Consider the following 18,410-nt stretch of genomic DNA (forward strand, 5'->3'; position numbering starts at 1 on the left):
CCACATAAGCAAAAAGAAAACAAGCAGGAAGTAGCACTGTGGCTCAAGTGTTAGAGCACTAGCCTTGAGCTGAAGAGCTGAGGGACAGCGCCCAGGCCCAGAGTTCAGGCCCCACGACCGGACCCCCCCCCCCCCAAAAAAAAAACAAAAAAAACCTTTTTTGCTTTGTTTTTGAAAAAAGAAATGTTTCATAGAAAAATAATATGAAAATGGAAAAATCAGAATCATAAATGACTAGAGAAGAATATACACTGGAAGTAATAAAATTTAGTATTGAAAAGGTCAAATATCAGAAAAGGGATTTATAGAGAAGAGTTATCTTCGGAGCTCATACAAGAGATGTACGTAAACTTCCACTGATTGAGGAATCATGAGGGTTACAAAGGAGGATAAAGGGAGAATAAAATTTAAAAACGTGGAGTTTCAAAGAGCTTTTTGGGGGGGGGGTGGTCAGTCATAGGTCTTGAACTCTGGACAGGGTGCTGTTCCTGAGCTTTTCAGCTCAAGGCTAGTGCTATACCACTTGAACCACAGCACCACTTCTGGTTTTCTGGTAGTTAATTGGAGATAAGAGTCTCAGGCACTTTCCTGCCTAGGCTGGCTTTGAGCCACAATCCTCAGATCTTAGCCTCCTGAGTAGCTAGGATTACAGACGTGAGCCACTGGTGCCCGGCTGTTCTTTTTTCTTTTTTTAACATGTAATGCACCTCAACTCTGTTACAGGTTGCTGGATGAGTGGACTTATAGCTTACTAATTAAACTCATTTACAACCTGTTTAGAGGATCTAAGGATATAGTTGATTTGCACAGAGGTACTGGTTAGTAGTGAACTCTTAGCCAGAGATCTTTTCCCCATGGATACCAAAGGGACCGTTATATACACATTATGGCATGAGTAAAGTAAAACATGTAGAAATGGCCAAAGCTGATTGTGCTAAGAAAAGTACCTGTCTGAAGTGTCATGTTATTTTCTTGTGCCATGTTGACAGTGGTATTTGTTCATGCCTTAATTATGGGTTGTTGTATCCTGCCAAATATGAAATGAATATGCTTTCTTTTGTTTGTAACTGTAGACTTACTGGTAGAGACTGACTTAGAAATTCATTGTTTCATTATACCATGTATTAACTTCTGACACTTGGAATTTTCAGGAGTTGTCACAGCCGAAATGTTTAGACATATGCAGAACTCTGAGATAATTCGAAAAATGACTGAAGAATTTGACGAGGTAACATCTTATCCGAAATGTTTTATTAATTTTATACACATAGAACTTGACTTAATTATTTTGAAGTATTAATGTAGATATGAGCTATAACCCTAATAAAATGATAGCTATATAATCTTGGTCAAGTTGTCTTATCATTAGTTTCATCTGTAAATTTTTTCTATGAGGCAGCTGTAGAAATAGAATAGATTAATAATAATGATTAATATTAATGATTAATGATTAATAGTAATTGACTAATAGTAATGATTAAATATTGCTTAGCATTTTATGATTCCATGTAGCAAGAACTTTATTATTTATTTATTATTTATTTTTAGCAAGAACTTTAAAAATGGTAAAATTGGGGCTGGGAAAGTAGCTCAGTGGTAGAATGCTTGCCTTGCATGCATGAGGCCTTGGGTTTGATTCCTCAGCACCGCATAAACAGAAAAGAGTCGGAAGTGGCACTGTGGCTCAAGTGGTAGAGCACTAGCCTTGAGCTAAAGAGCTGAAGGACAGTGCCCAGGCCCAGAGTTCAAGTCTCAGGACTGACAAAAAATTTTTAAAAATGGTAAAATTGTAATTTCTTTTTGTTGTTGGTTGTTAGGCTTGAACTCAGGGCCTGGGTGCAGTTCCTGAGATATTCTTCCAGTTTTGTGGTTAATCAAAGATAGGGACTTTCCTGCCTGGGCTGGCTTTGAACCAAGACCCTCAGGTCTCAGCTTCCTGAGTAGCTAGGATTACAGATATGAGCCAACAGTGCCTGGCTAATAGGGTGATTTTGAAAGTAAAAACTTCAGTGGGGAAAACAATTCAGAACATAGGAATATATTCTCAAATACTGTATAAAGAAGATAGTCAATCTTTGAAGAAAGTGTAGAAAAAAGAATGTATATATTATTTAAAAATTCCTTTGTGACTTAACTGAGAATATAATAAAAATAAATAGGAAACAAGTTTATCATCACTATAATATCTGTAAGTATTGTAACCAATAAATATACTTGTAGATTGACTAGAATGAAAGTTCCTTCAGGGAAGGAATTTGTTTTTTTTTACATCTGTCTATAGCACCAGTGGTTTTGTAGTTTCAAAACTTTTACATTTTTAAGTAGAATCTCTGATCTCATTTGTTTTATTTGGTCATTTTTTTTCCTGCTCTTTTAAATGAATAAGCTTCCAGCTATGATTCTAAAAGATAGATGAGTTGTTAAAATGGTTTTGTTAATCACTAAGGGATATTAATCAGTCTCTGAGTAGAGAAGAGATAATTATGAGTAATTACATGTTTTAACCTTTTAATATTAACTGTTTAAGTGAGAACTTTTTGCTAAAAGGAAGTATTTAAGATAATCATCCTGAAATATAATTTGAAAATTTCAACAAATGAAGTTAACAATAATAACATATTTTAGTCTGTTCACTAAATGAGCTCATCAGAGAATGTAGAGGCTGGAGGTGTAACAAAGCAGTAGAATGTGTGCTTAGCATGCTCTGCGCTACAAATTTGGTTCCAAGACCAATCCCTCTTCTTAACCAAATGAAAAAAGCACTTTTTAGAGTATGTTAGGAATTTGTTCTCAGACACAATTCAGTGTATATATGACATGAGGTAAAAATTTAGTGATGAAAGTTAATTGTTGAAAATTTGACTATATTGTACTGATAATTACCTTATAGCTCTGAGTTATATTTATTAATGCTCCCCACTTTTCTCTATAATTGTTCCTTATGTTATGTTTTTAAGCACTCATTCACCTACCTATCTATCCACCCATCCATTTATCCATTTATCCATCCATCCATCTATCCATCCATCTGTTCATCCATCTGTCTTGTCTATCCATCTAGCATTCCTTCCATTTATTTTGTGGAGAATGAGCAGTACTTAGTGTCTATTCTTACCACTGAGCTATAATTCTTGCCCTTCACCAAAGGTGACCATCATTTTGTTAAACAAGCATGGAATATGATTTTGTTATTTTGAATCCACTCATAAACATCTATTTGGTTTAGGTTTTGTTTGCTTGTTTTAAAGAAATTTAATTACTGTATAAATATATTTATGTTCATCAGAAGAATATTTCACCTTGATGAAGACTTTAAAAATTTTAATATCAATAATTGACAATTTCATTGACTGATTTCAAATGAGCAGAATTGTCCAGAGGTACTTCTACATTTGCACCTAGTTTCTTGCTTGCCCTGAGAGTTTATTATAGAGGAAGGATAAGATAAAGGAATTTTTTTATACTTCTGTTTAAGATGTTTAAAAAGCAATTAAAAATCTTACAAATTTTAAATTAAATTTCTGTTTAAAATTTGTGTTTTAGGATAGTGGCGATTATCCACTTACCATGGCTGGTCCTCAGTGGAAGAAGTTCAAATCGAGTTTTTGTGAATTCATTGGTGTTCTAGTACGGCAATGTCAGTATAGTATCATATATGATGAGTACATGATGGATACAGTCATTTCACTTCTTACAGGATTATCTGACTCACAAGTCAGAGCATTTCGGCATACAAGTACCCTGGCAGGTTAGTATTTTGAATGATTTTCTCTATTGCCTTAGGTTAGAGAGGAAATGATTCTCATTAAAAGGGAAATGAAATAATAGTGGCATTAATTAGTTTAACTTCTAAAATGATCACTAAGAGAACACTCCCTCCATTCTTCTCTTTGTGCAATATTGAGAATAAATTGGTAGTTTCAGAGCTTAGTTTTATTTCTTATGAGTTTTGTTTGTTTCTGAGATAGGGTTCAGAAGTGTAGTCCAAAGTAGCTTCAAACTTACTATAAGGCCCAGGCTGCCTAAGCCTCTTGGGTGCTGGTATTATTGTCATGCATCACAATATCCACCTAGTATTTTCTGTTTTAATTCTTTGTGAAGGTATACTCAAACTAAAATGTGGTGATTCCTCCCTGCCCACAAGCCACAGGAATTACTATGAGCCACTGATGCTTGGCTTGAATGATGTTTTATCAAGGAGAATTGATGGCAAATTTGGGTTGACTGTTGCCATCATTTTGATATTTAGTCCCCTCCAGATAGGATGGCAACCAGTTGGACAAGGCTAATTCTTCAACTTACATTGGACAATAGTAACTTTAGGTCAGGTCAGTCTTTCATCTTTAAATTTTGGTGACTTGAATTACATTTTCATACCTCACATGGTTAATATTACAGCAGTGCTTTTTTTGTTTCATACATCTGAAATTTAAGTTTGTGTTGAAGATAAAAATTGCTGATAGGCTGTTACTGAATATATATTTTTGATTTCAGTTTGAATAAATCAGATAGACTTTTTTATAATGTTCTAAGCTTTAATGTCAGTTTTAATTTCTGTCTTTAAAACTTTCCTCTGAGGAACTTTATTAAATTTTTGGTAGAATATCTCCTGAAAGAATTAAAGCTATAGCCGGGCGCCGGTGGCTCACGCCTGTAATCCTAGCTACTCAGGAGGCTGAGATCTGAGGAACGTGGTTCAAAGCCAGCCCGGGCAGGAAAGTCCGTGAAACTCTTATCACCAATAAACCACCAGAAAACTGGATGTGGAGCTGTAGCTCAAGTGGTAGAGCGCTAACCTTGAGCTGAAGAGCTGAGGGACAGTGCTCAGGCCCAGAGTTCAAGCCCTACGACTGACAAAAGAAAAAAAAAAGAATTAAAGCTATGATTCATCATATACTTCTGAAAAATTCATTAGTAAAAGTAAAATGCAGTTTATTATAGGTTCTCTTTTTGTTTTTGGAGCTGAATACACAAAATATCAATGTGGTCATACTTGACATGATTAAGTCCAACATCAAAAATTTGATGGCTAGTGTAAATTAAAACAAGTATGACAAATAATTTTAGATCCGAGTGACACACTAGTTTGCTGAATATTTGAAGTTACTTAGAAACTTCCTTTTAAGAGAGCCAATAACCACAAATGAAGATGGAGTTTGACTTCTTGTATCATACAATGCAACCAAGTATGAGAAATGGTCTGGAGTATACTAAATAAACAACATATAAATTATTAAATTAAAAATCCCAGACAGAAGAGGTTACTGTCTCAAGATTTAAAAGAATAGTATAGGGAAAAATCTTTTTACGGGAAAGCACTTTGTTAAATGACATTTGGGGCTGGGAATGTGGCTTAGTGATAGAGTGCTTGCCTAGCATGCGTAAGGCCCTGGGTGTGATTCCTCAGTATCATGTAAACCAAAAATAATAAAATTATATTTAAGTGGCATTTCCCTGTTTATACTTTTTTTAACTTTCCTGCCTGGGCTGTCTTTGGGATTTTTTTTTTTGTTGTTCGGTTGTGGGGCTTGAACTCTGGGCCTGGTGCTATCCTTGAGCTCTTCAGCTCAAGGCTAAGCACTCTACAATTTGAGCCACAGCGCCACTTCCGGCCTTTTCCGTTTATGTGGTGCTGAGGAATCGAACTCAGGGCCTCATGCATGCAAGGTAAGCACTCTACCACTGAGCCACCTTCCCAGCCCCCACTGTTTATACTTTTGAATTTAGATTCTTTACAATTTCATCATTATCTTTATGATATGCAGTAAAGTGAAACATAAGTTAATGCTGATAAAACCCTCCAACATTGTTATACCATGTGATTTGATATAATTCATTTAGATCCTCTTTGGTTACTGAGGTAGCTAAATAACTTTTAGGTGCCTTGGATTTTGAATCCTGGACCTCACATGATTGGCAAATGCCACACTACTGAGCTACATACTAAGGTCTTAACTAAATGACTTTCATATGAATCATGATCACTTGAGTTAGGTTGTTGTAGGGGACATTATTAACAATACTAGGATTTAATCATATTCTGGACGGAGTCAGTTTTTATTGCTTTTAATCTTGGTTTAACTACATGTTTGTGTGTGCGTGCATGTGTAGGGGTAGGGGTAGGTGTAGGTGTGGGTGGGTGTGAACTTACAATGTGGGCCAAATTTCCTTCAATTTCCTCTGCCCTTATCTGTGAGGACTGTTGGGAAGATTGCAAGATAATGCACAAAAGTATTTGGCATAGGCAATTTGCTGACATACTAAGATTCTATATAGTATGATCTGTTGTTGACATCATTTGTAGCAGCTGTATTTTTTTCTGTCTTATAAGTACCACGCGCTAACCGATTGTGCCACTGGAGCTCCTCTTTTCTGTTAGAAGCAGAGTAGCTCCTCTCTGCTTAATTTCACTTAAGTTGATCTTAAGTTGTAAAAATTTGTATCTATTAGGCTAATTTCAACATTTTACCCTTTTAAAAATAGCTATGAAGCTGATGACAGCTTTGGTGAATGTGGCACTAAATCTTAGCATTAATATGGATAATACACAAAGACAGTATGAAGCAGAACGGAATAAAATGATTGGAAAACGAGCCAATGAGAGGCTAGAACTCCTGCTACAAAAACGGAAAGAGGTAAATTTTTATATAACCTATTTAGGCTATTAATGTGTATCTTGTTTATCATCAACTATAACTTGTTAATGCTTCAGATAATTTTATTCAAAAAATCTTTTTTGTTTTTGGTACTAGGAATTCAGTTTAGGGCCTTATGGGTGACAAGCATGTGTTTTGCCACAGTCTCATGAAAAATTTAATTTTAAGGGCTTGAAATGTGGCTGAGTAGTGTCTTGTCAGCCTAGCAAGTGGAACTGGGCACTGGTGGCTCACGCTTGTCACTCAGGAGGCTGAGATCCGAGGATCGTGGTTCAAAGTCAGCCCGGGCAGGAAAGTCTGTGAGACTCTTATCTCCAATTAACCACCAGAAAACCAGAAGTGGTGCTGTGGCTCAAGTGGTAGAGTGCTTGCTATGAGCTGAAGAGCGCAGGGACAGTGCCCAAGCCCAGAGTTCAAGCCCCATGACTGACCAAAAAACACCAAAAAACACAAAACAACAGCCACAAAAAAAAGATAAGTGGTCAGACACACAGTACATATACAGAATGAAAAACTTCTCATCCATTAGAAAGAATATGTTTGCAGGGAACGGAATGGACCCAGAACAAATGTTAAATGAGGTAAGACAAGTTCAGAGAGACAAATAGCATGTTTTCTTTCAGATGTGGAAGCTAGTTCTAAAATACAGTTGGACATGACAATTTATACAGGGCTCTATGCATTTACACACAAACAGACTAAGGGAGAATATACTTAGGGGAAGGACCCAAAGGCATAATTCCTCATAACATCTAAAATACTTCAAACCAAAACAAATTCCAGGAAATAGAAACATGTTTTTATTTGTTGTTTGTTTTCTTTTTTTTTTTTTTTTTGTCTGTTTAGGGGAGGGCAAAAGGAGGCACACAGGAATGGAGCTAAAAAGGGTGAACAAATGCAATCATAGTATTTACTGTACATTATGTAAAAAAATCAACTATGCAACTTGTGTGTAGGAACAGGAAGGGGAATATGGAGGAAAATGAAGAAAGGGGTGACACTGTCTAAGAAGCATTGTACTCATTACTGACTTATGGAATTGTAACCCCTTTGTACAACTCCTTAATAATTACAATGAAAATTTAAAAATAATCTCAAATAGTACATTTAAAGTAGTTTATTTGTCTAACTTGAAGTTTTTTGAATATCTGTCAACAATACCTCATATATTTTCTTTTTATTTTTTGGGTCCGGTTGTGGGGCCTGAACTCTGGGCCTGGGTGCTGTCCCTCAGCTCTTCAGCTCAAGGCTGGCACTCTACCACTTGAGCCACAGTGCCACTTCCGGCTTTTTTCTTTTTGCTTATGTGGTGCTGAGGAATCGAACCCAGGGCCTCAGGCATGCAAGGCAAGCGCTCTACCACTGAGCCACCTTCCCAGCCCACCTCATATATTTTCTAAGAAATTGCATTTTATTAAGTAAAAATACTTGGGACAGTCTGGAAAGTTGTCCCAGCCTTAGTATTATTCATGTAAAGCATTATTCATGTAAAGTATTATTATTCATGTAAAGTATCTCTCTTCCTCTCTCCTTCTCTCTCCCTCTCTTTCCCTCTCTCTCCCTCTTTCTCTCCCTCCCTCTCTCTTCTCTCCTCCCTCTCTCTCTCTCCCTCTCTCCCTCTCTCTTTCTCTCCCCCCTCTCTCTCTTTCTCTCATGCCATTGCTGGGGCTTGAACCTCAGGGACTGGGCTCTGTACTGAGCTTTGGTGCTCAAGGCTAGTGCTTTCCCTCTTGAGCCACAGCCCCACTTCTGGCTTTTTGGAGATAAGAATCTCATGGACTTTCCTATCTGGTGGCTTCAAACCATAATCTCTAGGTTTCAGAGTTCTCAGTAGTTAGAATTACAGGTGTGAGCTACCAGTACCTAGCCTTGAAACTCATTTTCATATAACTTAGCGTGTTGATACACCTCAGTCTCTTAATTAATGAATTTTACTGGTAATATAAAGCATGTCTTAGTTCTTGAAATTATTACCTTATTCCTAGACAGTTAACATAGAATATATGGAAAAAATTAAGAGGACTTTGACATGGAAATTTTTTTGGGGGGGGGGGGTCCGGTCGTGGGGCCTGAACTCTGGGCCTGGATACTGTCCCTCAGCTCTTCAGCTCAAGGCTAGCACTCTACCACTTGAGTCACAGCGCCACTTCCGGCTTTTTTCTTTTTTTTGCTTATGTGGTGCTGAGGAATCAAACCCAGGGCCTCAGGCATGCAAGGCAAGCGCTCTACCACTGAGCCAACTTCCCAGCCCCGAAATTTTTATATAATTATATGATATTAGTATTTCTACATTAGAGTTAAGCCTCTTATAATTCAAATAATGTAAGCTTCTTATAATTTATTTCATTTATTCTTACAATTCATTTCATTTTATTTTTTGTGTGGTGCTTGGGATATAACTAGGGCCTCATATATGTGAGGAAAGTGCACTGTCATTGAGCAACATTCCTTTGCAAAGGTTAAGATTTTAAACATTTTGAAGGACATCCTATAACTGACTGTATTAATGAATATAAAAAGTGCATGCTTATGTTAGCATTATTTAGAAGTACAGGACATTTATGCAGAGAAAAGAGATACATTTTGCAAAAAGCACATAGAGTAAGAGCTAATTTATCCTTAGATTGTAAAAAAGAAACAATACTGTGTAACCTAATTTTTTTCTTTTAGGTTTAGTATTTTGAATTGAGGTCTTACCACTTTAACTTGGCCTTTTTGATAAAGACTGGTACTCTTTCATTTGAGCCACACCTCCACTTCTGGCTTTTTGTTGATTGATTGGAGATAAGAATCTCTTAGATTTGTCTGCCCTGGCTGGTTTCAAACCGTGTGGTCCTCAGATCTCTAGACTCCTGAGTAGCTAGCTAGTCAGCACCCAGTTCACATGCACTTTTAATTGATAGTTTGAGTTAACAGAATCCAGGTGCTGGTGGCTCATTCCTGTAACCCCAGTTATACTGGAAGCTAAGATCTGAGGCTCACAGTTGTAAGTCATCCCAGGCAGGAACGTAGTTAATCTCCAGTAAACTACCTCTCTATCCCTCAAAAAGTTGGAAGTGCAGCTCTGGCTAATCAGGTAGAATTCCAGCTTTGAGCAAAGGAGCTCAGATCATCACGTAGTTCCTGAGTTCAAGAAACAGGACTGGTGTGTGTGCGTGCACGCATACACACACACACACACACACCATGTGAATGAATTTTTTTGTTAATTTGAAATATTTCTTCAAGTCAGTCTTTTCTCAACAGAATTTAGTGAATAGCTATATATTTGTTTTTGGTTGGTTACAGGGCTTGAATTCCTGGCCTAGGCACCATCCCTGTGCTATTCAGCTCAAGGCAAGTGCTCTACCACTTGAGCCACAGCACCATTTCCAGTTTTCTGGTGGCTAATTGGAGATAAGAGTCTAACGGACTTTCCTGCCTGGGCTGGCTTTGAACCAGATCCTTAGATCTCAGCCTCCTGAGTAGCTAGAATTACAGGCATGAGCCACCAGCGCCTGGCAATAAATAGCTATATTTTTTTTTTACATAGTTATTTTACTGTTTTGGTCATTTAGCAGACACAAAACATGATTCTTCTCTTTTAGACTATAAACATAAAAATAAAAAATGGTTACATGTTCTTGATATGAACATATAAATGCTTTGTAATTAATACTATTACATAATAAATGTAATAATAGACCATATTTTTCTACCAGTTTCTCTGTGTATTGGAACTTTGTGCTTGTTAGAAAAGAATTAACCTGGCTGGGTGCCAGTGGCTCATGCCTGTAATCTTAGCTATTCAGGAGGCTGTGAGATCTGAGGATAAAGGTTCAAAGCCACCCCAGGCAGGAAAGTCTGTGAGACTCTTCTCCAATTAAACACCATAAAATCAGAATTAGTGTTGTGGCTCAAGTGGTAGAGCACTCACCTTGAGCTGAAGAGCTCAGAGACATTGCCCAGTCCTGGAGTTCAAGCCCCACACTGACCACCCCCTCCACACCCCCGCAAAGAAAAGAAAAGAAAAGAAAAAAGAATTACTTTCCCAATCAAAATTTTTAAGTTGTCAGATATTTCAAGGAACTTCATCTATCCAAACTTTACCCTTTCCTTTTGGTTATTTTTGTCTAGTGGGAAAAAAAAAATGTGATCACCAAAATATTGAAGCAACCTGCATTTTGTGGGATTTTTTTTCTGTTCTTTGTCTAATGAAAATTAATGATTTGTTCTTTTTATAGCTTCAGGAAAATCAAGATGAAATTGAAAATATGATGAATGCAATATTTAAAGGAGTGTTTGTACATAGATACCGGTAAGTCAGAACATTGTTTTTGTAAATAGAATTATTGAAGTTTTGTTAGAATTATTGCAGTTTTGTTAAAACATCCTTTTATTGTGGTATTCCTCTGCCTTTAATGATTCATCTGTACCTTAGGGGGGATTTTAAAGCCTTTACCTATGCTAGATACAGCAATGCATTGATATGCACTTCTAATCTCAGCAACTAGGAGCCTTGGGCTACAGGATCATTTGAGCCTAGATGTTCAAGACCAGTGTGGGAAACTTTATGATATTCTGTTTCCAAAAAAATCAAATCCTAAAATCATTTAATAACTCTGTTAAACTTGGTTTCACTTGTTATAAATATGGGCTCAATGATGTGTGTAAGTAATTATCACTTAGGAACTTTTGATCTAACTAGATGTGTATCACCTGTTAACTCTGCAACACATTAAGTCCAACAGGTATGAGCCAAGACTAGGATATGGTCTAGTGTAAAAGGCAAGGATGGGGCTTTGTTTATAGTTATATTTAGTTTTAAATATTTATGTTGGTAGCTCTGCTTTGGCAACTAGATTTTAAGCTACTGGCTTTAGATAGCATATTTCAATTATACCTTATTTTGCAGTGATACTTAAAATTGTGGTGTATCCATAGTAGATGAGATGTACTTGGCATATCTTGAATAAACCATATGTCCTGTAGCATACTGTAACTGATTAGATATTATTTTTCCTTCATCCATCTAGGGATGCAATAGCTGAGATCCGAGCTATATGCATTGAAGAGATTGGCATTTGGATGAAGATGTATAGTGATGCCTTTCTTAATGACAGTTATTTAAAATATGTTGGTTGGACTATGCATGATAAGGTAAAAGTGTGCCCTATATAGAATGCTTCTCTGTCTATACATAGGCATAACTGTGTGCAGTTTTCATTCATAAATGAAATGCATACATTCCTTATACCACAACTTGTATAAACCTCTCCTTTATTCTCTCTGCTCTATGAAAACTTGAAACCTGGGCTGGGAATGTGGCTCAGTGGTAGAGTGCTTAACTCGCAGGCATGAGGCCCTGGGTTCAATTCCTCAGCACCACATAAGCAGAAAAAGCCAGAAGTGGTGCTATGGCTCAATTGGTAGAGTACTAGCCTTGAGCTGAAGAGCTGAGGGACAGCGCCCAGGCCCAGAGTTCAGGCCCCACGACCAACAAAAAAACAAACAAATAAAAAAAAACGTGAAATCTAAAATGTAAAGTCCCCCAGATTTTTTTTTTTTATATTCTGACCACTGACTTTATTCTGAGTATTGACTTAGTATTTGTGCTTCAATACTGGTATCGTGGAGATAGTTTTGGTGATGCATTTTGTAGAGGACTAAAAGGAACCATTATAGGCTGTTATCTGAATGCTACCTAAACTTTTCCTCATTTTTTTTCCAGTGACAGGGATCAAAGCCAGGGCTTTGCACATGCTAGGCAAGTGCTCTACCACTGAAACCTTACTCTCAGCACCTCGTTTTTCTCCGCTTGATAAAGCATGTTCCTTAGATTACATGTTGCAACTTCATTTTAAATTTTTTCCCTCAAATTACCATTCTTAGTTGCCTTTTCATTAACTTTGAACATGTTTCTTGTATACATTCTTTCCAAATGTTGCTCTCTGTGAAATATGCTGCTATCAACTTTCACGATAGTTTTGTTATGAACAAATTTTACAAAAAAATTATTTGGGGTATGAGATAGTAACCCTGTATTTCGTCATATGTGTATAATCATTTATATTTTTGCATTATCAAAGATGACATCTCGGAGGAAATGTTATTGGTTAAGGTTTTAAACCAGAAATTTTCAGGTTGGGAATGCACAGAGTTTGAATATGTTTTCTCTTCATTTCTTTTAGCAAGGTGAGGTAAGACTCAAATGTCTTACTGCACTACAAGGGCTTTATTATAATAAAGAGCTTAATTCAAAACTGGAGCTATTTACCAGTCGGTTCAAGGTTAGTACTAAATATTTAAAATTGCTTAGAATTTGAAAATATTTTTCTTCCTTTTTAAAACATATTTGAATCTCTTTGTTTATAGGATAGAATTGTGTCTATGACTCTTGACAAGGAATATGATGTTGCTGTACAAGCAATAAAATTACTCACTCTTGTTTTACAGTAAGTATGTGCTGCATATTACATTAGAGTTCCTGGTTAGATTTGTCTTGAAAAAAAAAAAACCAAATAACAACTCAGTGTGTTGATTTCATAAAAAACTCAATGCCTATATGACATACATATACAAAAAATGCCAGATTAGAGTAAATTTTTGCATCAAAGACATTAATTTTTGCATATTGACTAAAGAAATAGAAATCTAATAAGCAATGTCAAAAGTTATGGATCAGATCATTGACTGAAAAGAAAAAATTAAACATACCAAAAGTTGAGTTTGTTCTCAGAGACAAGTATATTAAAATGAGAACATTTTTAATGTATTTGCTCTGGGAATAAATAAAAATGTTTGGTAATCCATCATGTTGTTTAGGCTGTATAAAAATAGTCCCTTACGCATTGTTGAAAGGAAAATAAATTGATCTAAATTTGGCAATGTCTATCAAAACCTAAAATGTTCACATTTGCTAACACAGTATATTTTAAAATAGAATTTCTAAAATAATTAATAACAATAAGTGTTTATTAAAAGTAAAAATTAACATGTGATGACAGCCAATAAAAAGTATTTCATATGTATTATTTAACTGAATACAGCAACCCTACAAAGTGGCTGGTTATTATCTTGTATGAAGTGTATCACTGTGTAGTATTTATAAAGAAGGCAATTGTAGATGTGTTGACATTTTCTGAGAACCCGTAGGATTTACTTATTATTTATGACTGGGTCTAACTATGTAGCCTAAGGTGGCCTCAAATTCACAATCCTCTTGCATTATTATTCTTTAGAATGCTGGAATTGTAGGCATTTATGTCCAGTTTCATTAAACTCTAATTGAATTAAAGCTGAATTATGACTGGGTGTGGTGGCTATGTCTATAATACTATCTACTCAGGAGGCTGAGAACTGAGGATCATTAGAACTGTGAGACTCAGTTATCTTCAATTAACTAGCCAAAAACCAAAGTGGAGATATGACTCATGTGGTAGACTGTCAGCCATGAGCAAAAAAGCCCAGTGAGATTGCAGAGCCCTGAGTTCAAGCCCAATACTGGTACCAAAATATGTTCTTATTTTTTACTGCCTGCTGTTAGTCCTATGATTGTAAATTTATATATAATAGTAAATTCCTAGATTGTTTATTTCATAATAGAAGAATATTGAGATGAAAACAGCTGCCAGTGGCTACCATACTGAATATAATTCCATAGGAAGAACTCAAAGTTTACACTGCTTGATGAGCTCTACTTTAAAAATAACTTTGATTTACCAAGATTTTCTTATGGTTATTTTGTTTAAAAAGATCAGGAAAATTAGCATTAATCTTCAGTAGGATTTTCTCCAATGGTTACAAATGTAAGTCTTTGATACTTAATATTTATTTGGAAAAATACTTGTTTTTTTTATGCTTTGAAGATTTTATTTATCTTCATCCAGATATCTTGAGCAAATAACAAAAACAAAGTACAGCACTATTTACTTATATGAATGAAATACGAAATGTTCTTAACTGTGAGATAAGTTAGGCACTGGGTGTATTTTAATCTAGTCACACTTGTCTTTTTTCTTTCTGGGGGCCTGGTACTAGCATTTGAACTCTAGGCAGGCACTGTTAATGCTTCAGCCCCAGCTCTGGTAAGCTCTGGTACTTAGGATTATAGACATGAGACACCAGCACCCAGATCATCTTTCCTAATATTCATATGAAATGGATACAGAATGATGTCTATGATTATTAACTCTAAGCTTTCTTCATGCTGCAAGTTTACATTTATATTAGTTGTTGTTGTGTTGTTGTTGTTTTTTTGGGGGGTCTGGTCGTGGGCCTGAACTCTGGGCCTGGGCGCTGTCCCTCAGCTCATCAGTTCAAGGCTAGTGCTCTACCACTTGAGCCACAGCACCACTACCGCATTTTTTTTTCTGCTTATGTGGGGCTGAGGAATCGAACCCAGGGCCTCATGCATTGCAAGGCAAGCACTCTACCACTGAACCACCTTCCCAGCCCCTCTCATATTAGTTTTTGTTTTGTCTTTATTTCCCGTTTAGCATTTATATTACATTATTCCCTTACCTATTTACTTCATGTATTCGCTCTTAAATGTGGTGCTACATTTATATTTCATCTTAATAAAATTCTCAGCACTTTCGTTAGCACATCTTTTCCCAAAAATAATAAATTAGGTTTATTTATTTTCTTTTAACCCAAATTGGTAAATTGGGAAAATGTAAAAGCATGAATTTTTCTATGTATATTCTTAGAATTAGGATATAGCTAAAAACCTTATTACTACTTATTTTTTACTAGGAGTAGTGAAGAAGTTCTTACTGCAGAAGATTGTGAAAATGTCTATCATCTGGTTTATTCAGCTCACCGGCCAGTAGCAGTAGCAGCTGGGGAGTTTCTCTACAAAAAGTAAATCTGTTATTTCTGTTACTTATTTTCTAAAGTACATGTGCATAACATTATTTTGATATACTAAATATTAAATACACACAACTTTTAAAAATTTTTATTATTATAGAGGTGAAGTACAGAGGGGTTACATGTACATGAGTCAGGTAATAAGTACATTTCCATTTGTACTGTGTCTTGTGTTCTCATTCTCTCCAAGTCCCTCCCTCTCATCTCTACCCATGAGTTGTACAGTTGAATTTCATCAATGCCCAATGCACTCCACTGTTGCACTTTTTATCCTTTTTCTTCGAGTTCTGTGTCCTCCCCACCACCCTCCCAATGATATACAACGTATATAAGTAACGAATACAGACTCATAAGAAAAAGAAAAAAACAATCTTTTGTTTCCATGTCTTAGGAGATCATTTCAGTATAAATATTATTTTATGTAAATATGAAGAGGTGCTTAGGCATTGCACCTTTGTGATTCTTTCCTAAGACTATCCTCTTTTGGTCTCACTGTATGTGAGTATCTAGAATTCTATGTCATTTGTCATATCCCAGTGCATATCAGAGAGAGCAAAATATCCGTTTGTACCTTATCCTGGCTTACCTCACTTCACATGATTTTTTCTAGTTCCATCCATTTTCTTGGAAATAACATTATTTTATTCTTTCTAATGGCTGTGTAAAATTCCATTATGAATAGATACCACTTTTTTGCCTCTACTCATCTATTGTGGGGTATCTGGCTGTTTCCATATCTTGGCTATTTTGAATAGTGAGGCAAAGAACATGGATAATACACACATTTTATGAATACTTTCACTTTACTCTTTCCTTTAAAAGTTTAGATTGCTCTTCTCTGGTTTGTTTGATTTAAGTTAGATCTTTAAAGGCAAATATATTCTGCCTTTTAAGGATATATATTTCTTGTGCTTAAGTTAGATTTTTTAAGGGAAATATATCATGTCTTTTAAGGAATTAGCTTGGTTTTTACAAATGCTGACATGAGTTCACCATACTAGCAAGCATTTTACCACTGAGCTATGTTCCATCCCCTAATGGATATATTTTAAATTTACCTAATTTATAATATTTAGGTTTACCTCTTCTTAATTGTCTACTTCATTTTCCAAATATTATAGTATGTAGTGTTAAGCTTATTTTCCCATTACTTGAGAAAATATTTAAAAGTCTACTTCAAGTACTTAATATAGTTTGACCTAAGAATCCCCCAAATCCTCGATTTTATGATGCTATTTAGCATTTCAGATTAGATAATATGAACTTTGGTGTGAATATCTGATCACAGAAAGTATTCAACAAATGTTATATAATGTCTTTTACAAAGTACCATTTGAACTACACAGATTCTGTTTTAGTTTTTTTATGATGCCCATGTGGGGATTTATGTGAAAGAGTTATTGGTATAAAATATCTACTCTATAGTTTTCTATTAAAATTTCTATTGTTATCCAGTGGTAGTTCTCTTGTTTCTGAGGAAAAACAGTCACACTGTCTCTAGGAAGAGTCCACTGGATATGGATAATGTTGCAAGCATTTTATACAGAAGGTATTGGTATGTTCAATTTTAGAGAAAAATATGTCATAAGATAAAAATACGTATCATTGTTCATGAATATTATAGGAAGTCAGTATATTACTTTGATAAAGGAAACAGTTATGTAAGATCAAAAAATAATTTATAACTCAATGCAAGTAGACTCTTTGGGTTCATTGTTCCAAGGAGACTGTGTGTATGTGTGTGGGGGAACAATAAATGGTCAAGATGTATAGAGTTTAATTAAACAAAACTGACGTAGCACCACCTGGCTATCTGAGGACTTTCCTTATCAACTGAGCTGCTTAATGTATACTGAGCTTTGTCAAAACTACATGTAGTAATTCTTGAGGAAGGTAGGCATACTATATAATTAGCTTATCAGTTTCAAAGGATTTAATGAACAATCAAGATTAGAATAAAAAAAATTATAGCAATTACTTGATGGCTTAATTCTGGGTAATTAATCTACCAAGCTCTCTATTAATGCCTTGTTAGATGTTTTAATATGTAATAGAGTTAATTTTTTAATAACAAATGCAGTTTTCATTTTAAAATATTTTTCCTTGTTCATAGGCTCTTCAGTCGTAGAGATCCAGAGGATGATGGGATGATGAAAAGAAGAGGAAGGCAAGGTCCAAATGCCAATCTTGTTAAGACATTGGTCTTTTTCTTTCTGGAAAGTGAGGTTAGTTTATATTGTTTAATTTATACTTTATTTCAAATAATTTCTGAGATGTTATTAAAATGAAGTGCTTGTTAAATACTCTGTTGTCACTTTTGAATAGAACAGAAATCTTCCCCATTCCAAAATTTTAAAGAATAATTACTAGTTGTAATAAGATATTCAAATATTAGGATTCTATGTACTTTTGGAATCAGATAAACCTGATTATCAATTGGTCCTTCTTGCTAGTTTTGTAACCTTGGTTAAGTTACCTACTTATTTGAAGCTTCACTTTCTTAGTAACAAAATATGGAATAATTTTCAGCTGACATAGCGAAATTATATTGAATAATTTTATTGGAATATTGCAGCATCTTGCATTTCAATGCTAAAATCTGCTTGTATATATTCCTTTATATATACTGCTGAATTCAGTTTGATAATTATGGGGATATCCCTCTATGCTCATGAATAGAAAACCACTGATAGACAATTTCTAAAAGTTTTTAATAGTTTTTAAAATCATGATTATACTCCCTCAAGTTGGGAAGATATAAGGTCTGCTAGGCTTAACAGAATGAAGAGAATAATTTGTTTCTGAAGCAGATTGACAGTAAGATGTATTTTATATCTTAATTAACCATTATTATTTCCATTCATTTAAAGTCAAATAATAGTATATCTAAGAATTGACTGA

The 18,410-nt window shown here is 35.3% G+C and overlaps 1 protein-coding gene across 6 annotated transcripts in view; it reads left to right on the forward strand.

The window, feature by feature from the left end:
• Positions 1-18,410, forward strand: part of Stag2 (stromal antigen 2) — a 128,904-nt gene that overhangs the window by 69,261 nt on the left and 41,233 nt on the right. For all 6 annotated transcript variants that reach the window (XM_042682463.1, XM_042682458.1, XM_042682465.1 and 3 more), the window contains exons 6-14: positions 1,152-1,228; positions 3,544-3,748; positions 6,484-6,635; positions 10,880-10,953; positions 11,672-11,795; positions 12,827-12,925; positions 13,011-13,090; positions 15,393-15,500; positions 17,623-17,734. In XM_042682463.1, coding sequence (XP_042538397.1) covers positions 1,152-1,228; positions 3,544-3,748; positions 6,484-6,635; positions 10,880-10,953; positions 11,672-11,795; positions 12,827-12,925; positions 13,011-13,090; positions 15,393-15,500; positions 17,623-17,734 — 1,031 coding nt within the window. The remainder of the gene's footprint in view (positions 1-1,151; positions 1,229-3,543; positions 3,749-6,483; positions 6,636-10,879; positions 10,954-11,671; positions 11,796-12,826; positions 12,926-13,010; positions 13,091-15,392; positions 15,501-17,622; positions 17,735-18,410) is intronic.

This window comes from Dipodomys spectabilis, unplaced genomic scaffold, assembly GCF_019054845.1.
Source record: "Dipodomys spectabilis isolate Male_0828 unplaced genomic scaffold, ASM1905484v1 ptg000071l, whole genome shotgun sequence".
NCBI lineage: Eukaryota > Metazoa > Chordata > Mammalia > Rodentia > Heteromyidae > Dipodomys > Dipodomys spectabilis.